Source organism: Anser cygnoides, chromosome 1, assembly GCF_040182565.1.
Source record: "Anser cygnoides isolate HZ-2024a breed goose chromosome 1, Taihu_goose_T2T_genome, whole genome shotgun sequence".
NCBI lineage: Eukaryota > Metazoa > Chordata > Aves > Anseriformes > Anatidae > Anser > Anser cygnoides.
In genome coordinates this window covers 123,243,908-123,269,989 of record NC_089873.1, presented here as the reverse complement: position 1 = coordinate 123,269,989, position 26,082 = coordinate 123,243,908, and the positions used below count along the sequence as shown (strand labels likewise).

The following is a 26,082-nucleotide window of genomic DNA, read 5'->3' as shown; positions in this document are numbered from 1 at the left end:
GTGCAATCTTTTTTCAGCAGAAACCATGTTCTCCTGTGCTAATAGGTTTCTCATTTCCTAGCTGTAGAAATGCATCCTTTCATTCCACTTACCTGGCATTTCACTAAGTGAACTAAAATATTAAAATAAGATATTATCCACAGACCCTCAAAGCTGGAATGACTAAAATATACATGCAGTGCTACAAGATCATATGACCTCATATATTTCATAGCTCCTCCCTCCTTACACTGTTATCATACTTTATGTCAACAGATTTAACTGGTATGTAAGGTCACACAATTTACTCATCATTTATGTCTTAATATGTGTTGCAACATGCAAAGGGTCCAACAAAAGAAGTAAAGACCATCATATTTAGACAACACCTAAAAAGGCATGAATTTAATACTAAGCACTGATGGCATGCTGCAGAGCGTGACAATCTCTTTGAATACTCAAGGAGAGGGACAAAGTCCTTATATATAGTATCAGATATAACCAGTGTCTGGAGAAAAATTCCTCTGAGCTCCTAGTCACCTGATCGCAGTGGTGCAGCCGTATGTGATTTCTGTTTATAAAACTCCAACTGGAAATGAAGTGGTCCAAACTGAACACAAACCAAAGTTGAGAGAAAAGAAAGAATGACTGGTCTCCAGAGATACTGATTTATCTTTGGTAACTTGAACACACTAAAAGGAGAACCACTTCTAAACAAACTGCAGCCACAATTCTTCCATCTTAGGATCAATAGTGTTACTGTAGAACTGTCAATGTAGAACTACTTTATCCCCTTAATGCTATCACACCCCTCACAGTCACACATCAGCATGATTTTGTTAATGATGTGTTGCTGGGGAAAGTAAAGTTTTCAGCTTGCAATAAAGACATTATAGAAATTGCTCTCTTAAGTACAATAGCATCTTAATAGTATATCCAATTTACTTGGCATATGTTAAGTTTAAAACAACTTCTTGTGTCCTATGGTTCACAGAATTAATGATTTAATTTTGTAATTTTATTTCACAGAAAAGATTTTATGCTTGCATTTCAAGTAAGTATGAGAAATTTCTCACATTCTACCAATTTGCTCAAATACAGAGGACTTGTAATAGCAGAACTGAGAGATGATTGAGATTATTAACAAACCACAAACTACAAAATTATATAACCTGAAATAGAGATTTTTTTTCAACAGATTCATGTCAGAATGAAGGAAAAACAACCTGCCATTTTCCAGTACAATGTCATTGGTTTCACAATGGATTAAAAATATGATTAATAATAATAATAATAATAATAATTTACCTATAACTCGCGATAGAAATTTCCGATCAGTTTTATCACCTTATCTGAACAATTCTCTGCCATTTGGAAAAGAATCTGAAGCACATTTACTATAAGTTGTGATTTCCTTTATATTTACATATACAAAAATTCAGATCTGTCTTGGGCTGTACACATCAATATTAAGCCTAACTAGAAATACAAACAGAAGGATCAGATAATTAAATGTCTGTTAAATAAAACTTCCATCCAAAAGCTGGGTGTATGTTTTGTGATCTCTTAGGAAAAGGTCTGAGGTAATGGAACTCATCCAACGGACATCATCCCAGGCACTGTTCCTTTCACAGTAAAGAAATAAGATAAACCAAAGACCAGGTGCACCTCTGGGTAATGTGAAAATTAGCACTCCTGTGTATTATTAGAAAGCAGAGTAATAAATAACCAATGACATAAGTAAGCAACAACACTTTTCCCACCTTTTTAAAAAAAATACACAGAGACCATCAACACAACATCAAAGTGAAAAAGCCATCTTCCGATTACTTCAAATCTCAATTATTCAGAGTTCTTACATATGAAATCCTGGACCCACTGAATTCAGTTGAAAAACTAGCAGGGTTGTAAAGACAGGAGGAATTCCACAGTGCATTATCAGGTAGGACCTTCCCTGTAGGATATAATGCATTACATCCCAGGTAAACTAACATTTATTTATTTTTTTTTCAGATCTTCTAAATAACATACATAATATCTTCTTTGATAACATTTTTATTTTTTAAATTTGACCTTTCTTCATCCAGTGACAGTCTACTTACATTTTATTCATTGCGATATAACAGATAGCATTGGACCCATAGCTCAGAGTGTTTCTGAGCAGTAGTTCATAACGGTAAGACTGCTGTGTATCAAATTAAACTGCTATTTTTTTTATTTTTTTTTTCAGGCAAACCAGAATTGTAGCTAAGTAACAAGGATGATGTTTTATTTTTATTTTATTTTATTCTTTGTAGTTTAGGTACGTAGATTTAAAAATTCAAAATCAGCAAAGGAGAGAAGAAAAGTTACATATGCCTCCACAAAACCTGTATATTGTGAATTACGTGAAAGTAATGTTAATAATTCAAATGTCTCTAAAAGAAATGGTGGGATTAAAGAATTAATCAGAAACTGACATTATGGCCTTCTCAATAGCTGATTATATACATTTATTTGTTTATTCACAGCACATCTTTTATTTTTTATTACATTCTGGCCACTGACTATGAATCAGTTGGTACAATTTTCAGGTCATTTTATTTCACTGATTTTACTGACAGGAAATATGTTGTTAAATATGTTAGCTAATATAATTCTGCGTACTTCAAGCTAACTTCATACTCACTGGTATTATACTCTCTAGCTGAAATATAACATTAAAGTACTAGAAGAATTATACTGCTGATAGCAGGGAGCGATAGAGAATTTTTTCTGGTAATACCACCTGCCTTTTCCTTTTGGAGAATATGGTTTCCTGGCAATCTAATCTTATCAGGCCAGCTCCTGATTAAAAGACAAATAAACCCCACAATGATTAACGTCTTCCATGATAAATATGTTCACTAACTCAGTCTTCTAATTATAAATGGATTTTTAATATAGAATATTTAATGACTATTTTGCTACTCGTATGTCATTTTTCGTATCTATTATAACAGAACAGAATTCAAGTGGAAAGATTTAGCTTGTCTCTACTGAGTAAAAAGACACAACTCACAGTCTTCGGTATTTTGCTCATCTCATTTCACATAACTCAGCCAACAAGTTTTTGTTCTGTCCTTAGAAAAATTCTAGATGTGCACAAATAACACATTTCCCTTCATGTAAAGATCGTTGCTTTTCATTAATGTCATTTCCTGCTCCACTTGGACACTCCTTTTTACTTCCAGGTGTTTATTACTTGAAGACAATGTTCTCACAGATGATTTTGTTCTTCTAACCTCTATAATTATCTTTGAACTCCCCTGACTTCCATTCACTTTTAAAAACTCTTGGGTACTGAAAAGGGATTAGAAATAAGTGCATTAATAAATATAACTGTTTCCTTGTTCTGTAAGGAAAAAAGATTATGATCTCTCTGCTTAGGTAGACTGACTGCTGCACACATCCAATTTTCAGTTCATTCACGCTGCTGAGTTCTCCCCCCCCCCCCCCCCCCCCCCATTTTCCATGTTAGTTTTTCTGCATACTTTCCTCACAATGGCAATCTGCTGGGCCTAATTCATCTCCTGGTGCATTTCATTAGATTGGTTACTGTCTTCAGCAGCCTACTTATTCAGGAAGCACAAAGCCCAAAGCTGTGACATTAATCAGATATTGTGCAAACCTGCTTCTGGGGACTGAATTATTGACGTACTTTTTTTTATGATGCTACATTGAAATCAACATAGAAGTATCAGTGGCGTACTTGTGAAGTCACAGATTCACAGATTTCTCTAGGTTGGAAGAGACCTCAAGATCATCGAGTCCAACCTCCGACCTAACACTAAGTACTCCACTAAACCATATCGCTAAGCTCTACATCTAAACGTCTTTTAAAGACCTCCAGGGATGGTGACTCCACCACCTCCCTGGGCAGCCCGTTCCAATGCTTAATAACCCTTTCGGTAAAGAAGTACTTCCTAACATCCAACCTAAAACTCCCCTGTCGCAACTTTAGCCCATTCCCCCTCGTCCTGTCACCAGGCACGTAGGAGAACAGACCAACCCCCACCTCGCTACAGCCTCCTTTCAGGTAACTGTAGAGAGCGATGAGGTCGCCCCTGAGCCTCCTCTTCTCGAGGCTGAACAAGCCCAGCTCCCTCAGCCGCTCCTCGTATGTGTCCAAGGTAACATGAAACATTTCCTGCCCTTTAGTGGGAGCAGATTATTTTGGGAAAAAATATAATCATATCACATAATATCTGCACATATTATATTTGGAATGATAAGATCTGACACTGACACTATTTGTTGGATTGTTCAAAATTAAAAGTGTGCTCTTATTTATGTGAATATTGGCTTGGACTTCCTAAGGAGAATCAATCCTGATAAAGGAATTATGAATACATGCAGTAAATACATAGTTCAAGAAGAGGCAGCCATTTTCATTCAAAGTTGTTTATTCTTATTGTAGTGATCAGCTGACTGAAGCAGAAGAGCTGAGGTACTACATAAGGTCAGTCTTATATTAGGGGTTTGCACTGGAGTTGAAGCCAAAATTTGCTTGTTACCAGGGTGGTTTTTTTTGCAACCCTTTATGTATCATTTCCTCATGAGAATTCATAATACTGTAGCATTAAGAATAGTAAGTAGAGCAGTTCACCTGCTTGATACATTTTTCATGTTAATATTTCTCATTTTAATTAGCTTTTGTTAACTTTTTTTTTTTTGATTGTTATAAGGTAAAAATATGTTGTACTTGTCGTAGCAAAAGGGCGACATAACAAGGACTTCCCACTGTGTAACTGTGCTAATCATCAGACTTTAAGTTCTAATTATGCTATTTCTGAAGCATTAAGGTTCACATCTAACAATTAAATGATATCAAAGACAAATCTTTCTATTTAACCTGCTGTGAAGCTATACATGTCTGAATTAACTTTCCTGAAAAAGCACATAGGAACATACAGTTTATATTTCTGTTTTGGTAGATATGTACTGTGTAGTTTAGCAACACCAAAGATTGTTTTTACTTTCTTTACCAGGTAAATGGACTGAGTCATGGACTAACTAGCAGGTTAGTTTGGAGGCATGACAAACCTCTATCATCTAATATAATATCTCTTAAATATCTGACGTCCTATATTATGTGTGATAAGATCACAATATTGATCAAAAGTGATGAGAGGAACTGCGTAATATTTTACAGTGAAGGCAGCAAGTGAAAATGAGAAAATATCATGCAAGAATGGGGTATCTTAGGGATCAAGGTTTTTGTTCCAAAGTCTAAGTAGTAATAGTCAAAGAAGTAACTGTAATATAGCAAAACCTGATCTTTACATATGCTCGGACATTACTTTTAAAACACTGTCATTCTTAGGGACTGATGACAAAAGAAAAGACTCCATATCTCACAAAAGACTTGTAGTTTTTTGTTTGTTTGTTTTGTTAGTTTTTTGTTTGTTTTCTTGTTACTCGTTTCATAAATTATCAGTGTTTTTCAAGGCTGAAGGCATCTTATCAAAGGGTTAGTGAAAGCTTGAAAGGGGCAGTTAAAAACAAAACAAAAAACCCACACATATTCCAAAAAATACAGGAAACTAGAAGCCAATTGTACACCAGTGCCTGAAACCACTACAGCCTTTCAAAGAATTTATAAAGTTGCCTGCACATTATTCAGGACCATACCCATAGAGTATGGTGAAACTGGTAAGATGTTTAAAGAATTTTTCCTATTAATCAAAGCTAAAGTGTGTGTTTTTTTTTTTTTTTCACAAATAAACAATAATATTTACAGTTTTTTGTTGTCTTGTTTTGAAATTATATATAGGAGCACTTACTCAGAATGCTGCTGGCTGCACATAATTATTTGGAAGTTTAAAGCTTTGGATAATGATGAGCACGGTTTCCTAAAAAACACAGATTTTGGTATGTGTATATAATGATGGTGTGGTTTGCTTATATTGAGTTAGAATGGATTTTCCTTACATATGCAGAATATAAACTAGATCAGCTTCTGTTGAATGATACTGTGCTAAGTCTTTATAACACATAGAGTTACACACTTTGATGTACAACTCTTACATTCCTTTGTGATTTTTACCTAATTGTGGTATACATAGCAATTTTGAGGAAAGTTTCGTTTTAGGATTTGAATTTTAACCTAAACTAAGAGTTTGAAGTGAGGTACCATGGGAAGTAAGAAGCTCCCAGAGTGAAAACGAATGAGCTACAAAACAAACAAGGTAAGGGAACAAATATTCTACCTCCTGGCTGCTATCTGACCACATGGAATATACACCCTTCTGACATCCTTAAGCTTTCATGTATTGGAGCTGTTTTACTGTTTAATACTTTTCTAACCATGAGTAGAATGGGATGAAAGAGAAGGCATCTCTATTTACATAGATACTGGATGGATAATTAATAGTACTCTCTGAAAAATGAAATTCTTATCTTTAAATTCATCTGTGAAGATTATTGCAGTACGAAGGTGAATTGTGCTATGGATACATATATATATACACCTCCATTGTATGTATATGTAAAGAGATTAATATGATTAAAACTTTTTGAGCATTAATGTTATTGAAAGATAATGTCTTAACAAAGTTCTGGTAATTAAAATGCTAGAATTTGTATTCTCTTTATTGAGCTTTCTTTAATATGCATAAACTGAGATATATAAAGGTACACTGTGTGTTGCAATGTTACCTTGCCCCAGGCAATTTCAGCATCCAAATTGCTAGGCATCCCCTGCACAGATGATCTCTTTGTCAATTCCGCATCTGTCGCTGCAAGCCATTCTGTCAGAGCATTAATTTCTTTTCGTAGCTTCCGGGACAATTTCAAGCATTTCTCTAACTCTTGCTTTTTTTCTGTAACCTGCGGAAATAAAACATGTGTTTCTTAGCTCTTCAGTCTAACTGGTTTGATGATTCTTATAGTATATTCTAAGTGCCACTTACATATAAAAGCTTAACTTGAAATTTTACAAGCCAAGTTGCACTTTTAATATATTTGTCTTTCTTTAGTTCTCAGTATCTACAATTTTGCTGCTAGAATGCAAGTACCTATAACAAAAACATGTGCATAAAGAGGCTAGTTTGAACTAGCAGAAGACCCCTGCAAATCCCCTCCTCTCTTTTGAAGTCATGCATAGCAAACTAATTTAGAACAGATGAATTAACAGGCTTTCCCTGAGACACAGCATAAATATCAAAATCCTTCAAGGAGTATATTTTCATACAGATGGCTATATAGTCATATTGAATACTCAACATTTTCTATCTGTGTAACTACACCGTATAGAAGAAAAAAGACTCTCTGCCAAACAAACCCTCAAATCTTCAAGCACAAAAGTCACTGAATGATGTCAAACTAAGGCAACACAGTTAAACTTAAGTTTTGAACTTCTCAGAATACTTTTTTGTTGTCTGAATAACAGTCTTTAAATGTAGTATTTTTGCATAGGATTTTTTTTTCTTCTTTTTCAAAGCAAACAAAAAATCAGCAGACACATCCATCATTTGTAAATCCTTTCTATGGTTTAATAACACCTATTTGGGTTACTGTGGAACATACACTACATTCTTTAGTGTGTTCTTTATTAAAGCTCTCTCACACACCTCCCACCACCTTTTAAAAAATGTCTGCAACTTTAGTATGATGCTCCCAGAGCAGAATCAGACTCACACCCATCCTGCAATAGGAACATTTGTAGTTTGGACAGATTTTGCTTTCTTTCCTGGAGAACAGGAAAACCAAGGTGTCCAGGAAAACCGTGTCCCCATGCAAATCTGTTTGACATTGACTAAAGATTATGCACCTCTGTTCCAAATAAATCAACAACAAAAAGATAAAACGTACATTTTCCTAGAGAGCTGCACAAGCATTTACTCTGAGTAGGCTGTATTACAGACTTTTTAAAGGAAGTTTAGTCTATAGACTGTAAACCCAAGTTTCTTTCCCGCAGTCCACAATCCTCCATCATAGCCCTCTCTCTACTTCTTCCTCCTCCTCATCTCCTGTCTGTTTTGTCACTTCTAGTTTCCTTAGAGCACCAACCCATGCTCACATTTGCCTGTAACCTATCACCGAGCTCAAGTCCTGTGAAATTGATTCTGGAGCTTTTACTTGGGAGTCTTCACCACAGACTTATTTGCAGCACCTTTATGTTTTTCTTTAGACTTTCCAACCTTTATGGCCTACCTAAGTCATATACTCCACCACTACCTTACAATCTTCCAGCTACCCATGTTCACGACTTCACCCTCACAGCTTCTCAGTTAGGATTTTCATATGCTGAACATTCTGGATGAGAAGTAATATGGACAATATATGTGCTATTTTTAAAGTTCTTTTAAACCTATTACCGGTGTCCGGAAGGAAGGCCGAGTATTTGTCTTGACTGTCCTGTAAGGTATTTTGGTTAACATTCTGTGGGATGGGAGGAACACAATCTTCCCTACAAGCCCCTGAGCATGTTCAGGAAGAGAGGTAAGTTTCTGAATATTTATTAGAGCAGGCATAAGACTAAGTGAAGGGGTCTCACATAGGAACTTACACCACAATGGGCATTAGGAGATTGGTAATTAGAAAATATGAATTAATAAATTATGTTCCGCTGAAATTAAAACAAAATGCTGATCAATGAAGGTGGATTGAAAGAGTGCAGTAGGTCACAAACATTTAAAAGAAATAACCTTGCATGTCAATTAATAATTGAGATTGTAGCCACTGATTTTTATTTATGTATTTTTTAATTGCAGTCTTTGTATTTCTCCCTTAAAACAATAAAATCATTAAGAAAAGCAAATTTATCTTGAATAAATACAAGCATATAATAACCGGAACTTCTAAGTTACACTTCTATTTTGGTTGCTTACCACCGCCCATATCAAGACCCTGTTTTTGCTTAATTTTGTACACTGTGATTAATTTTCCCTACATGTTGACAGTAAGACTATTTCTGTTGTTCATGAAATTAGGATATTTTTTTTTTTTGGGGGGGGGCTGCAGGGGGACACTTTCAAATTTTTCCCCATCTTTATATTAGATCTTCTCCAAGAGTACAACCACTGGCAGCAAGTACCATTGTCTACAGTAGTATCAGGTATCCAAAACTGGTATCAGTGTATTCTAAAACTGATGGCTTTTGAAAAAATATTTGTATGGCTCTATACATCTCTAAACTCTGTATATACTGTCAATAATATTATACTATTCCCATGCACACCGTGTATATCTGGAGGTTACAAATTTATCAGTTCCTGCTTATTCTTTAAACGTAAAGATGTATTTCTAAAGACAAATAGGAAACAGTGCCACCTTAAGGCCTTCTGTTTCAGACAGTGATATCAAACATACTATCTCCATAAGTTTACTCTATATTTTAAAACTATTTAAGCTATGTTAATGGTTTACTTGCAAGAATCTTTGTCTGTAATAATAAAAATACAATGAAAAAAAATAGATATTTAAGGCAAAAAGAAAGGTATTTCACATCCAAATACAGCCAAAGTTGAAGAGTCAAATTCCTGTGCAGCACTGGGCTTGTGAGGAATCACTCTAGCATGCATTGCCCTTAGGAGAACACCGAGAACATTATTACTGTCACTTTGTTTTAGAGAGTCTAGCCCCCTCTTCTGCTGAATTATCATGAAGTGATTTGTGAGCATGCTACAGACCCTACATCATAGCTACTCACAACTAGCACACTACCTAAGCTGTACCTATTTGTGTGTATATGCATACATGTGTTTCTGTAAAAGAGAGAATAATGAATTCACAAATGAGTGAACGCAAGCACAGGCATGGAATACTTACATTAAATGCAACCACTATCACAAGACATTTAACCACATTTTGTTTTCTTGTAATTTCATTTCAAAACTATTTACACTGAGGCCACCACTAAAGTTTCGAAATTATTCATCGTGTTCTCAAAGCGTATTTGTCTAAAAACATAGGGCAAAATTTCTGGACAGACAAAACTCATTTCTAGACCAAAAAGGGGTTTAAAATCTGATACTACCTAATCAATTAGGTTTATTGATAGGAATAGATATCCAAATGTGTATATGCTAAAAACAAAAGAAGCAAATTAAAAAACAAACAACGACAACAACAACTCCTCTTCTTAAGGGGAAGTACTTCTAGGTTCAGGATCTCAAGTATTGATACAAAAAAAATAGCAAAACTCCAGTAGGTGTTGTACAAAATTAGTAGAAATTATTGTAATTTTTCTGTCCACTTGAGAGAACGACAGTTCAGCATGTTTGAAGTACTGAATGATACCTCTCACACACTCTTAAGAATGTGCTTATTAAGCATTGTTTTAAATATAGGGGACCTCCTGAAACACTATATATGAAATCACACAAGTGAGTCTACACTTGAACATGTGTTTTCCCTAAGGCTACTCATTTCAGTCCTGAGATACTATTAGTTATAACTACTTTTTTTTTCTTTTTTTGTCCTTCAAAAGAAAGGCTATGGTTCTCCAGACTCAGTGCAATCAATTAGGACTCAAAATGGCTAAGTGATTATTCTAGTTCTCTAATTTTGGGCATTTGCGACCCTCTAAAACCATCAAATACCATTATATGTGAAAGCAAATGGGAAAAATTAAATCTAGGACAACAAAAGTAAAAATAACACTACAGATTTTTGAGAGACATTAATTTTCAATATTGCTCACTTCAGATAACTAATGGCTTCCTAATGGCACATTTTTATCCCTTCATTAATTGAGAGGTTTCCTCAAATAATGGCACCTGTCTAGCTGCAGCTACATTCAATACAATGTAGGAACAAATGCTACAGTCCTTTCTAAAATAATGGAGAAAACAAATACATTACATAATCTCCAATGATAGCTATCCACACCTTAATGAAACAGACTTTTCAGTTTTATTTACACTCAAAAGCTTGATGTCTTTTAATACCTTTATTTTCTAGTAAGACAGAGAACTGTTTTAATTCAGGTTCCCAAACTTGTTTTATGCTATTGTAGTCAGTGGGGCTCAATAATCATCATGTGCTTAAAACACATACTGACTCATTAATCATTTATAGTTTCCCAAAATTAATATATATATATATATTCTTTTCATTAGAAGTGTATAAATTTTAACAATAAACAGACAACCATATCTGAATTTCAGTCTTCACACAGGCACTTGCTGCACCAAATTTACTCTAATCTTACAGTTTTTATAAGTTCTCTGGATAGTTCTAATAATGAGGGCAGGAGGAGGAAAACAGACTAAGGACAGCTGTTAATTAAATTATTTGCATGAAGTTTTCTTTAGGACAACGCCACAGCTCCTCTTCAGAGCTCAACAATCCTTGTAGGGGATTGCACTTCAGTAGCAGACAAACACATTCCATAGATAACGCAGACCCAGAATAAAAAGCCTTTAGGAAATGATGCAATTTTTATAATTTTTAGTCATAGTCTTGTTGATACTGGTTAGTAGTCTGACTTTCCTATTGTCTGTTTAGGTGACTTTTAGGGAAAATTTGAGTGAACAAAAACATTATCCTGTTAGAAAGCATAGCAGCATCTTACTATATGTGAGTTGATACAGAAATAGATGACGTAGAAATAAAAATTTTACACAATGAAAGACAATGCTTGGGAAATAAATAGAGATTGGTTCTATGAGGTTAGTTACATATAACTAATTTATCATTGGCATAAGGTAAAAAACTGCCACAATTTGGGAACTATTTGTCGTTGTTTTTTCATTTGTTTGTTTTTTAGTTTTCTGCAGGTGAAGCTGAAGTAAGAGAATATTGGTAATGTATTCATGTACTCCTCCTAATTATACGCTAATACACACTAAGTGGTCAAACTGAGCACTGTACAAATGTCAGAATTTTTAAAAAAACAAGTTTCCTAAACAATTATATTCCAAGGCAATACAGTTCTCATGACAGAGCTCAAAGGATGATCACTGTTGCTCAACATGAAGAAATGTAATGATCCCTATGGAACAGAGGATGACAAATGACTAATTTCTAAAAAAGAAAGCTTGCTCATATCTGATATCTGATATGTTAAACAATGGGACAGTTATTCCATATACTCATAAAAATATTCTATGTGATTTATATATTAGGATATAGCAAACAGCTAAGTCAGGGTTTTCCATGAGATTTAAACCAGGGAATAGTTATGACAAGAACTGAGCATAGTTGTAGTTAAAGTCAGGAGTGCAGATGAAGCAAAGCAGAGTGGTACACAAATGCCTCCTGTGGAAAGTTGCAATAGCAAGAACTTATGGTCAATTTGTGGAAAACAGCAAATAGAAGCAAAATACTTAAAGATATGTACAACCAGAGGCAGAAGAAAATGAAAATTAGAATTCTCTTTTATCAAGTAGCTCATTGGGAAAAAAGAAGGAAAGGAAAGGAAAGGAAAGGAAAGGAAAGGAAAGGAAAGGAAAGGAAAGGAAAGGAAAGGAAAGGAAAGGAAAGGAAAGGAAAGGAAAGGAAAGGAAAGGAAAGGAAAGGAAAGGAAAGGAAAGGAAAGGAAAGGAAAGGAAAGGAAAGGAAAGGAAAGGAAAGGAAAGGAAAGGAAAGGAAAGGAAAGGAAAGGAAAGGAAAGGAAAGGAAAGGAAAGGAAAGGAAAGGAAAGGAAAGGAAAGGAAAGGAAAGGAAAGGAAAGGAAAGGAAAGGAAAGGAAAGGAAAGGAAAGGAAAGGAAAGGAAAGGAAAGGAAAGGAAAGGAAAGGAAAGGAAAGGAAAGGAAAGGAAAGGAAAGGAAAGGAAAGGAAAGGAAAGGAAAGGAAAGGAAAGGAAAGGAAAGGAAAGGAAAGGAAAGGAAAGGAAAGGAAAGGAAAGGAAAGGAAAGGAAAGGAAAGGAAAGGAAAGGAAAGGAAAGGAAAGGAAAGGAAAGGAAAGGAAAGGAAAGGAAAGGAAAGGAAAGGAAAGGAAAGGAAAGGAAAGGAAAGGAAAGGAAAGGAAAGGAAAGGAAAGGAAAGGAAAGGAAAGGAAAGGAAAGGAAAGGAAAGGAAAGGAAAGGAAAGGAAAGGAAAGGAAAGGAAAGGAAAGGAAAGGAAAGGAAAGGAAAGGAAAGGAAAGGAAAGGAAAGGAAAGGAAAGGAAAGGAAAGGAAAGGAAAGGAAAGGAAAGGAAAGGAAAGGAAAGGAAAGGAAAGGAAAGGAAAGGAAAGGAAAGGAAAGGAAAGGAAAGGAAAGGAAAGGAAAGGAAAGGAAAGGAAAGGAAAGGAAAGGAAAGGAAAGGAAAGGAAAGGAAAGGAAAGGAAAGGAAAGGAAAGGAAAGGAAAGGAAAGGAAAGGAAAGGAAAGGAAAGGAAAGGAAAGGAAAGGAAAGGAAAGGAAAGGAAAGGAAAGGAAAGGAAAGGAAAGGAAAGGAAAGGAAAGGAAAGGAAAGGAAAGGAAAGGAAAGGAAAGGAAAGGAAAGGAAAGGAAAGGAAAGGAAAGGAAAGGAAAGGAAAGGAAAGGAAAGGAAAGGAAAGGAAAGGAAAGGAAAGGAAAGGAAAGAAAGGAAAGGAAAGGAAAGGAAAGGAAAGGAAAGGAAGGAAGTTATCAATTCACAAAAAGTATTTTCTGACCTGAAGTGTTTTGAAACTAGTGACTGTTTGAGGCATTAAAAGGAAACAACACCTACCTCTGCCCTCCTCCACCCAAACCAACAAACTACTAGAAGAAAAAAAAAAGTAAAAAGACTTAGGAAGTAGAATTTTAAACTTTAATGAAGCAATTTTGTATTTTTCTAGAAGTTTTTTTTTTTCTCAGCACAACTGAATAGCCATTCTGATGACTGCCTTTGCCTCATTAACTTACCATACCAAGATTATTCTTCAGTTTGCCAGTTAAAAAGAGAGCGTAATTTTGTATTACCAAATACACAGCTTACCTTTGCACCCAATTCATTATATTGCAACTTCAAAGCTGTAAGCCTTTCATCCAGTTCTTTTGGGTTCTCTGTTTGCTGCTTTTGAACAATCTGCCTCCCAGTTTTTATCACTGTTTCCACTTCAGACTTCACCTCACTCAGGCTTTTATATAATTTCTATTCAAATAGAAATATGAAAGAGAAACACCCCCATTAAAAGAAGAAAGACAAAATGATCACAGAAAAGATAAAGCTATTAGAAAGATGCACTAGAATTCTCTGTATTGTTTGCTGCCTAAAAACACCATCATGCATGACTTCGAGCACCTTCCACTCCCCTTTGAAAACTGGGGAGCTGAGAGTGCTCATCAGATACCAGGCATGTGACGTAAAGGTAAAGAAAAACTCACCCTGAGTGTGTATGTAATTAAATAAATAAAAAAATAAAGTGTAATTAAAAGTTTGAGAAAAAAATATCACTTTTTCTAAATCAGAAATCAAATGAATAGATTCAGAACAGCCTATCATTACCATCATTTTCACACATGTCAGCAAATGTAAGAGTAGAAATGTTACAGAAAATACATGCCATCAGTCATTGTTATATGACAAAGGTAATTTTCAAACTGATTTAGATAATGCAATATTTAAAACAACAACAAACATTTTCTGTCAACTTGTACAGCTCGTTGAATGTATTTAAATTATATAAATAGCAAGTAAAGTCACTTAAAAATCTAACAGTTTTTTGTATTACTAAATCAAGAGACTGGTAGGGTAGAGGTTTTTCCCTACATTTATCAAGTGTAATTCTGTTAGCAAACTTAAATAATTAAAAAATCTACAGGAAGAAAGTATCATCAGCTAAACATGACTTGGTATCTCAAGCAATTTACCAGCCACATAAATGCCCAAATTAACATTCACGTAAATAGAACAGAAGTTGAATTTATTATTCTATTTAATCTAAGATTAAATTTTGGTCTAAAAAGGAAATTCCACTCAACTTAGCAGTGGGAAGAGACTCCACAGAAATGCAGAATATATATTATCACAGAGGTATATAAAGAACGGGAAACATAAACCTTCTAGGAAACTATTTTTGAGATGTTCCATTTACATGGCAAAGCCTAGGTAGCAGGGGGGCTTCAAGGGTGACTTCTGTGAGCAGGACCCAAAAGCTGTCCCCTGTTAGACAAGAGACAGCTCCAGTTAGCTCTAAAAGCAACCCGCTGGTGGCCAGAGCTGAGTGAGAAGCAGCCCTGCAGCCCCCCAGGTGAGTGCAGCAGGAGGGCAGGAGGTGCTCCAGGCAGGCAGCAGCAGTTCCCCTGCGGCCTGTGCAGGGAGAGGCCCCTGGTGGAGCAGGCTGTCCCCCTGCAGCCCATGGGTCCCACACGGAGCAGATCTCCACGCTGCAGCCCGTGGAGGAGCCCACGTGGAGCAGGTGGATGTGGCCTGGAGGAGGCTGCGGCCCATGGAGAGCCCCCGCAGGAGCAGGCCCCGGGCCGGAGCTGCAGCCCGTGGAGAGGAGCCCACGCAGGAGCAGGGGGTCTGGGGGGAGCTGCCGCCCGCCCGTGGGGGACCCGTGCTGGAGCAGTTTGCTCCTGGGGGATGGATGGACCCCGTGGTACGGAGCCGTGTGGGAGCAGTGCTGGAAGAGCTGCTGCCTGTGGGCAGCCCCCGCAGGCTCAGTTCGGGAAGGACGGCATCCCGTGGGAGGGACCCCGCGTGGAGCAGGGGCAGAGAGTGACCGTGAAGGAGCAGCCAAGACGAAGAGTCAGGGACTGACCCCAGCCACCATTCCCCGTTCCCCTGTGCTGCTCGAGGGGAGGAGGTGGATGGGGAGAAGGTGTTTTTGGTTTGCTTTTAGTTTCTCACTGCTCTACCTTGCTGGTAATAGGTAATAGATTTTATTAATCTCCCTATGCTGAGTCTGTTTTACCTGTAACAATAACTCTTGAGTGATCTCCCTGTCCTTATCTCAACCCTTAAGCCCTTTTTCATCATATTTTCTCACTCTCTTCCTTTGAGGAGGGAGAGTGAGAGAACGGTTGTGGTGGAGCTCGGCTGCCCATCCATGTGATACCATCACAGATGCCTAGCTTAATTCTGTGTTCTGGCATTTTGCTATCATGTGCTGCAAAATAAATACACTGTCCTGTACGCTTTGACAGAACTGCAGAATAAATTACACTATGCTTTTTTTTTCAGATGTAATTTTTTGAGCTTCTCTTTTATCAGTGGTATCTCTCACAACGTAAAATCTGTGTCTAGTATACCTGGACAGTAAAGACATTTTTTCCAAGCACATTTTCTCCATAATCTGAATTACCAAGATGACTCTCAACATGATTATTATTTCATTTACTTAAAGGCAGTATGTATATAGACCAACTACTCTCTAGGTACCCCATATAAAAGATACACTCTTCATCACTGAAAACATGCCAACAAATTAGGAAGCTGTTGTGTGATAGACACTGGTCACATCTGATCGGATAATATGAGTAGATTTTTAAAACAAATATCATGAGATTCCTTGTAGAGAATAATGATCTAAAAACATATTCCTACAACATGATAGCTATGGGGCTACAAAAGCTAGCTACTGAGTGAAACTAAGCACAGGGATTCTAATTACCACGTAATTCTGATAAAAATATGAATTTAAGGGTAACTACATTAAAAAAAAAAAAGTAAAATAATAGAATCAACTTGTTCCACACTTATTTTTTAATTCTTACATTTAGGTCTGAAAGAAGTTAAGGGAAAAAAAACTGTCTTCAGGCATGCCAAAGTGCCAGAAAACAAACAAAACAAAAACTAAAACAAAAACAGCTGAAGACAAGCATCTGATTGCCCTGATATTTGCTGTTAAAATCTCCATTTTACTGTTATCAAAACTGTGTTCATCTTTATCTCTACTTCTTGTCAACAATAAGGGGGTACAGGATTACAAGGGTATTAAAGTGATGCATACAGATTTTTCCTCGTATTCTTTAGGACATATTCAGGTCTCTTTTGTACCATAAAAAAGTCACAGCATGACATCTCATGAAAGCTGCAATGGTTTTGCTTTATGTTTTGAGTTTCCTGGCTAGAAAACCAGGCATTGCATGCATCGCAACCCCATATATTACAGCGTTCCATGACGTTAGCACACAGTGGAAAATAGATCCCATCCATGAAAATAAACTCATATGCAAGATGGGAAGGGAGGATTAGAAAGAATTCCTGACTTATATTCTCATACAGTGGAAGTCACAGAATCACAGAATGTTAGGGATTGGAAGGGACCTTGAAAGATCATCTAGTCCAATCCTCCTCCTGGAGCAGGAACAAGATACTGCCATACCCTCTGCAAGGAGGAGGAGAGGCCCACAGCCCGCTCACTCCTACACTCCCCTCTGGGTTGTTTGCATACAACCAGGCGTTCTTCCAGAATACCTTGCTATAATTTAACTATAAATGCACCCTGGAGTATATAGCCCTAAATTTCTTTGGTTGGGGCATATAATCAGGGCATAGCTGAGATTGGAACCTGTATACAGAGGTCACGTTTTTTCCTGAGGCAAGGTACTACTCATTCAGTCAGCTCGAAAATACCCCGTGACTGAATAAATTCTGAAAGTCCATGCCCATCGTTTGAAAGTACACTGAAATTAGAGTATTTTATTTTTTTAAATTTTGTGATTAACTGATACTTTGTTTCTCATCCTGAATTCCAGATAACATTCTGTCATCTTTAGCTTTCTCCATATAGATTCATATTTTCAAGATTTTTCATTAAGTATCCTACGTTTCTTTGTCATGATGGAAGAAGACAACACCATATAAAAAGGAAAAGTAATTTACTTTAAGACTGCTAGAGAAATATCACCATGCTATTTTAGCTTGGCAAGCTCTGAAATCGAACAGTTTTAAACATATAAATGTTCTTCTAACCTCATTTACAAACAAGGGAAATTGGACAAGGAGGATAAATCCCTTCTCTCTGTCTTCTCTCTCTACCTTCTAACCATACCCCCCCCCCAATCAAGGGTTAACTAAAAAGGTTCCAAACACTTTCATCGCATAACTTTCCTCTTAAATCTTTCTCAGATTTTCTAATTCCTCTCACAGGCATATTAAAATCATAGCTGAAAATACTATACATTCTAAGGACTGAACAGACAGGAAAGAGAGTATTTTTATATGTATTTTTATATATTCACCATGCAATGATCCAACTGTGATTGTACTACTTCCTGCTCAACACTGTTCAACTCCAACTTGGGCACCTGCAGTTTCACTTCATCTAAAATTCTTTTACATTCTTGTAGACGTTGTTCAAAATTGGCTGGCTTTTGAAACAAGCGAAACTTCACAGAGACATCCTGCAGCTTTTTCTGAAAAGTAAACAGGGATGAATATTAAATGTCAAATGAAATCAACATTGAAGACAAGCCTTAGATCCATTTCAGCATGCTTAGAAAGCATTATCAATCAGCACAGTTCCTCATTTAAACATTTGAAATCTTTTTTTGGTAAAATACCAGCAGCAGAGAATCTTGGTCTGTATGGGAAGAAAAAGATCATCCAGGGCACTGGAAGCAGTAGAGACAGGGACAAAAGAGCCTGTGTAATGGACTGAAGAAAGGGAAAGTTTTCATATTATCCAGTATGCATAAGGTTGGGGATGGGAAGAAAATGGAGGTTTAGAGGCTTGAACATACTACAAAGAGTTCTAGAGTGGATGGTCATCAGCTCTCTACCATGTTGCTGCTTCTTGGTATTAGGAGTGAATATTTTATTCCCTTAAACAAACTCAAATAAAATTGCTGGGCTGTAAGTAGGTCTAACTCAAAAACTTAATCTATAAAATTGATTTATATTTCAATTAAAAAAAAAAAGAAAAAAGAAAAAAGAACACCACCATAACCTAGAGGAAGAAGAAACTGATCTGAAGGCAAAAATCTAAGAAAAGCATGGCTCCTAATTTCACAATTTTCACAATTTGTTATCTTTGTCAATTAATTATATTGCTTATTCACATGATCCCTACCTTAGGTGGAGGGAAAGTAATTAGAAATAAAGCAAAGAAAGGGCATTTTAATTATCTACAGGAATAAGAACTCATTTCTCTTTAGAAGTATAGAGCAAACTACTAGTAGGGTAAGTTTTTCTACTGTTTGAAAAATAGAACATCACTAAGAAATGGATAACTAATTAAATAGGAACTCAGCATTTGCAAACACAGTTTTGATATTTTTTCTTCAAATCTTGGACACTTTATATCAATACACTGTTTTCTGTACTATACAAACTTCAGAAGAACTATAATAAGGAACAGAATTGGACTATACATAAAAACATATGGCATTATTTAATTTTTATTTTTTTATTTTTTTTGAAACAAGAAATCATGCTTACCATGTTTATTAGAATTCTATGAAAGAGCCAGGAATCATATTCTAATATGAGTAGAAAACAATGCTAGGTACCACAGAAACCTTAATCATAGAATCACAGAATGGTTTCAGTTGAAAGGGACCTTAAAGATCACCTAGTTCCAACCCCACTGTGATGGGCAGGGACACATTCCACCAAACCAGGTTGCCCAAAGCCCCATCCAACCCGGCCTTGAACACCTCCAGGGATGGGGCATCCATAACTTATCTGAGAAACCTGTTCCAGTGCCTCAGCACCCTCTGAGTAAATAATGTTTCCCAAATATCTAATCTAAACCTACACTCTTTTAGCTTAAAACTGTTACCCCTTGTCCTATCACTACACTCCCTGACAAGGAGTCCCTCTCCAGCTTTCTTATAGGCCCCCTTTTAGGTACTGGAAGGACTTAGATTTCTAACATTTCTTTCTGACAACATTCCTTGTTAAACTCTCTTAATGAAGTTGAGATCCAATGGGGTAAGGAAGGAAGTAGTTCCATGGATAAATAAGTAAACAAATGCATAGGAATAGGAAACATAATTGGAATAAATGATATTGCTTTTTTCTTCAGTGTGTTTGCCTACACTAAATTCATAATTAGTTTTTCTTCTTCTTGTGATACTTCAACTTGATGAAGATCAAGTCATGGGGGAAGCTTGCAGTGGCCTATCATCTGTTACAATTTGTGTTGGTCAATACGTTAAAAATGACATAGAAAAGAGAGAGAATGGTGATACTAATGGTAGAGAAAATGAAAGTCATCTATGAGGAGTCACTGAAAGATTGCAGAGTACTGCAGATCTATAGGAGAAAAACAGAGAAATAGTGTTTAATCCTACCAAAATTAAGTAATGAACATCATAAAAACAAACTAAAAAAAAAAACAAAAAACAAAAACAAAAAACCAAACAACAACAACAACAAAAAACACTAACAAACTAAGCTTTATATACAAGTGGGATTTAAATTATCTAACAGAACTCTCACTGGAGTTATAAGAGATACATATAATAGTTACATCATATACTTACATATCTCTCACAGTTAAGAAAATATCAGGCCAACACTTAAAAGCAGCCAAATAAACAAATTGGTTATTTGGAACATAAGGAACAAAAGAGAAAATACACGTCACTGTATAAAAGTCACTGTATAAAGCTACATTAGTGCTCAAACACTGTGCAGTTTTGATCCCCTCATCTTAAAAACAAACTGTAAAAATAGAAAATGTGTAAAGAAGAATGACGGGGCAATCAAAGCTATATATCTCAAGGTCTGAGTATTATCTAAACATACTACTCAGTCTGGAAAAGAGACAACTAAGGGTGAGTAAAATTAGCAGCATGCAAAAAGTTGAATAGCAAATGACATCTGTTTCTCAAAATCCATGAAGAAGGTGACACCAAATTAAACTTCTTACAGGAAATACAAGATGAACAAAAGGAAGACTTCAATGTGTAGCATTCAGTTAAATTGTGTTCAATGAACTTGTGGATTCTAGCAGTTTACAAAAATTCATAAAGCCATTAGATATGTGTTTTTAAATACCTCTGACCCAGAAGACTGTCAGCTGCAAATCAGTGAGGAAGTATCACTAAATGTTCATGTTACTTATCACTGACTTCTGGCTACTGCTGATGACATGGTATTATACTAAACAGATCTTTGGTCAGAAGTAACATGAGAATTCTTTAAATGCGTATAAAATGTAGTTAGCCAAGTTTATTTCATACCAACAGCTGAACTGAGGGCAGTTCTCAAACTTTATAGTCAGGTAAACTTGGCTGGCCTGTATAAAGGAAGAGCACAGAAACAACTGAGGGGAGAAAAGGAAAGACCACAACTAAGTATCATTCATTGCTTCTTTTGAGAAAAATAACTTAGCTAGAAGCACAAGATTTGTATTTTATTCAAAACTGAAACTACATGTAATTAAATATTTTTGGAGATTTTCCATTCGTTTATATTTTACTATCTTCAATAATGTTAAAATATCACTTCTGATATAGTGGTTTTTTGTTTGTTTTTACTATGACACACCATGCTTACCTTAAAAGACAGATGAAAGTCATAAAGAAACAAGAATGTCATTTGTCTGCTGTGTAATTTCTTTCCACAAAGGTATTGGTATCAAATTTTCAAAAATAGCACATCCTCAGACAAGATTCCTCTTCTGCGTAACAATTCTAGCCTGGTAGGACTAACTAGGTATTAAATCACCATGGCAGAAATAAATTATTATTTTGCTAATTCTACCTTTTCCACTTAACCTCGAAAATAAGAATTCTCAACCTACGATACTCCAAAAGTCCAAATGAATTTGGTCACTGAACAGCTGTTTCAGAGTTTGACTGCAGTTTCAGAATTTCACTGCAGCTACTTCTTTTCATAATTGTTTATTTTCTGCCTAGACAGTTGAACTAATATTATAATGAATATTTAAGACAAATAAGCATTGCTTAACAAAAAAGAAAAATGCTTTTGTTATTTATTTAAAAGTGAGTATGCTCTTCAGGAAAAAAATAAGTAAAGATAGATATTATGAAATCTGGGAAAGAATTCAAGGGAGCTCACTGGCCTAAAATCAAATATAAGTATTTGGATCTGAGGTTCTAGCTTTCAGCCTCTTGGGGCATACTTCCATTATGCATGCACCAAGTGTGATCAACATCCATGTAAATTTGCTAGTGTTTGTTCATATGTTAGCTAGTGTAAGTGAAACAGATTTTCAAAATGATCCCACCAGTTTGTCAAAACTCAAACTGATGTATCTGGTCATCTAGAGAAGCCTTTAGAAGGAAAAAAAAAATAAAAATATATATCTGCACAAAGACAGATTAAGAAAAACAAAATACATACAAAAAGGGTAGTGCTCCTTTGCATGCTGTTGAATTTACAAACATTTAGATACAAAGTCATCTGATGCCTACACTTCACTTTTGAAATACTGGCAACATGGTAGCTGCCATGGAGACCATCAGGAGGTGAGTTGGTGTGAAGGAAGACAGGAACATAAGGAAACACAAGTATTCTCAAAAAAGGAAAGCTAGTCCTGTAGATGAAACATTGAAAGTAACTTTTTCATTTTGAATTAAATAACTTTTAAAAGGGCATTCATTTTATTCATAATAAAAAATAAAACTGAAGCTAAGATACCTAGAAACATTTGACAGAGATGAAGAAAAATATGGTCTTGTTTACTGTGAATATCATAACCAAACTCTTCATCTTTCCCCATGAACCATGGCATTACTAATAATAATGGTAACAACAGTTTGTTTTGCAGTCTGGAGAACTTTGGCCAGAAATGAAAGAAACAAAACAGTTAAGAACCCATCACGGATTAATCAGTAAAAATGTGTATTTTTCTTAAATGTTAATTAAATCTCCTTCAGACAGAGCTCTCTACATCTATTAAGCTAGGTGAAATACTGCATTAGTTAACACTTTAAATCTGTGACTGCAATGCACTGCTCAGCTTAGACTTTGTTATTCTTCTTCCACCACTCCCACTTACACTGTGAACTGTAAATGAAGATATATGAAATATAGGACAAAGACATATCTAAAATCTGGTTCATCACAATTTAAATGCAGTTCTGCCAATCTTTCAAAAACAGTATCTTTAACTCTAAATGTTTTCATTTACCTCAAAGGGTATATCAAAAAGCCCCTGCAGCAACTGCAGGACGTTCAAAACAACCTTTAATCAGCATCCGTACAAGTTGGTTATGCCAGCTATGTCTATTCTAAAACCGTTGCCAACTAGTTATTCAGGTTGTAATAGAAAAATGGTCAGAATTGTATACTTTATTCTTTCTAATTTCCTTATTAGAAAGCAACAGCTAAAACATAAGATATAGCTTAATAATATTTCACACTATAGTAACAGTATTACTAAGGCTGTTTGTTTGCATGACTGAAGAAAAAATGGAGGAAATAAAATTTGCATACCTGCGCCACATCGATTTGAGATAAAACTCTTTTGGCAGCATCTTTGCCCTGGTTTCGTTTCTTCATTTCTTCCAAACTAATCTCATGGCTTGTTAATTCAGATTGTATTTTCTATTGAAGAACAAAGACTATAATCAGAAGTGTTTCAAGAAAATGTTAATCTTGTTAATATTATTTGGAATAGTTGACTTTGAAGTTTATTAAAAGTAGTCTGATGCATACTGGATCACTAGAGGAAATTATTCAAAGAATTACTTGTTCACTGTCCCGTAAATTATTCAGTCTAGTTTCTTCTGATCATAATGAAACCTTCTTCTCCTTCCCAAGCATATAGCTCTCTGACATGACAATAATTATATAATATTGCTAAGAGAATTGTGATTAAACTGCATGCAAAAAATAAATATTTCTTTCTTCTGAAGGAAAGCAACTATTTTCATTGGGAAGAAAAGCAAGAATTAATCATAGAAAAGAAAAACACAAATAGAAAAGTGATTTGCTTCACTATTTTTGTATTTTGTTTATCATTTTCACAACATCAGCAGGTGAGTTGAGCGAAGTCTGATCAAAGTATCCTGTATGTACATAGCAAGTATTTTAATTTCTACTTGTCATGGTGATTCACTGAATGGACAGTAATATTTAGAGCAAACTACAGAATTTAAAAAAAATATGATATTTGATTTGAGAAAGCATGGAAGGTCAATTGAAAGGACAATGCAATACATGGCAAAAAGGTTTATTTAATAGTTTATTTTGTAATATTTATTTTCTCCTTGTCTAAGTTTAAAATATTGCCCTTGAGGTATATTAGAATTGTAACAGGATTCTCGGATGTGTTTGAGTAGTAAATGGACCAAGTTTTTGGTGGTGACTTGCTCTTGGTGATGCTCTTGAAGCCAAATCATTTCTTGATGTCTTGGAAGTCAGAACTATATATACAAGGAAGAAGTCTAAACGCTACTAAAATACACTACATCACATCCAATATTTCAAATGTTTTTCTTCTGCACCTCATCAATTAACTTTGGTGTATTTTCCAGTTTACTTTATTCAACCTCACAGTGACTCCAGAAAAGCATATAATTGAATGATTCTTATCTGAATAGGTCAGAACAGCACAGTACAGGTAAGTAGTAGTGTTTATGAAACTAGGTATTATGGGACACTGCATGAAAATTGATCTTTTTTTTTTTTTTTTTTTTAATTGCTCTGCAGGTGAGAGATGAAGCATAACCTACTCTGACACCAAAATATGAAATTAGGGAGGAAAAAGACATTACAGGAAAGCTTGAAAGAAAATGAGTAAGGGTTATAGCATGTAAAGATTTTCTGTATTCGCCACTGCTATTTGCAGTCTCAGCAGAAAGATTAAATCAGTCCTGACTACAAGACAATTCATAACACCTGCCTATGATGCCCCTGTTCATCCAATTCTAACATGATTGTTTTGACTTTTTTTCACTCGCTTTGACTCATGAATTTATTACATGTATTTCTTCCAAATGTCCACATGAAAACACTTATTTATTTTCATTTCTATTATTCCCACCTCTGTTTTCCTCAGTGGTTCCTGTCTGTTTTGTCTTTTAGTAAAGACTAAAATCTTTGCAGCGTGAACTGCCTTCATTTCTAGAACATCACAACACAATGTAGTATATGTATATATAAATAACACTGTAATTAAATTATCATGTCCTACAGGTTAAGGATGCTCATTTTCTATCTTTGACTGGCATTTTTTTTCAGACAGTTTATGATTTCACAAAACATACATATGTATGTGTGTGTGTATATATATGTAAATATAATTAGTTTTACATATATATATATATGACCAAATGAACAGATTGTGCCTATTGCCATAAAGACCGCTTTTAGAACAAAAAGATTTCAGTCTCCAGGGCATGGAATACTTTTTTTCCTTGCATTACTAGTCTTTATTTTAGAAAGATGAACAGTGAAATGCAGAGTATTGATATATTGACAAAAAAAGAAAGCAGAAATTGGCACTATAGCTAGTTGAAAACCCTTCCTATCTTCAATCAGAAAAAGGAAAGACAGAAGAACCAACATAATTGTTTGTCTCATTTTAAAACTGAGAGAATGTGGTACAAATCTAAGTGCAATCTTATGCATCTAGAACAGCATTTGGAAAAAAGCTAGTAGGGCATAAAAGCAAACTCTGTAATAACACTTGCAACAGAAAGCTTGATTATATATCATTTCCTGCTACCTGCTACCATAATTAGAAAATCAGTCATGATATATACAAAAACAAAGAAATGTCAGTCAGGAATAATCAGCAAAATTATAACAATGGAAAGTAATCTGGAAAAAAACAAAAAAAAAACAAAAAACAAAAACAAAAGCAACAACAAAGACATAAACCACAAAATACACACATCTCTGGTATTTAGTTAAAAAGCAAGCAATTTATTTATAATCAAAGGATAAAAATACAAAAATGTAAGAGTATATCTTGAATCAATATTGTAGAACAATGGCTGCAAAGATTAGGTGGGGTCTAATATGCAAACAGATTTTCGTATGAGTAGTGTTGAAAAGACTACACTATGAAAATAGCTTAAAGTTCAGTTGATCTAGTATCAGCAAGTTGCAAAAAAGTTTGAAAGACATTCAGTAAAATATTAAAACACTGGGGAAACTGCTTTCTCATGGCACAGATATTACCTTCTACCCCAGAACTGCAGGAAACCTCTTGTCTGTTTTGTCTGCTCCTTACAAAAGAAGGAAACTCTGTTGGCTCCGTTATTTCGGGAATGGATTAAGGATCAAGTATTATACTGCATGCTATCCTCCAAAATGTCTTTATTTTACGTTGCCTGACCTCATTGTTAGATATTTCATACTAGTTGCCAGAAATTC

The 26,082-nt window shown here is 35.4% G+C and overlaps 1 protein-coding gene across 20 annotated transcripts in view; it reads right to left on the bottom strand.

Annotated features, from left to right (window-relative positions):
• DMD (dystrophin) overlaps positions 1 to 26,082 on the bottom strand; it is a 1,239,454-nt gene that overhangs the window by 663,684 nt on the left and 549,688 nt on the right. For all 20 annotated transcript variants that reach the window (XM_066990426.1, XM_066990443.1, XM_066990448.1 and 17 more), the window contains 4 exons: positions 23,194 to 23,304; positions 18,024 to 18,197; positions 13,831 to 13,986; positions 6,658 to 6,828 (listed from right to left, as the gene is read on the bottom strand). In XM_066990426.1, coding sequence (XP_066846527.1) covers positions 6,658 to 6,828; positions 13,831 to 13,986; positions 18,024 to 18,197; positions 23,194 to 23,304 — 612 coding nt within the window. The remainder of the gene's footprint in view (positions 1 to 6,657; positions 6,829 to 13,830; positions 13,987 to 18,023; positions 18,198 to 23,193; positions 23,305 to 26,082) is intronic.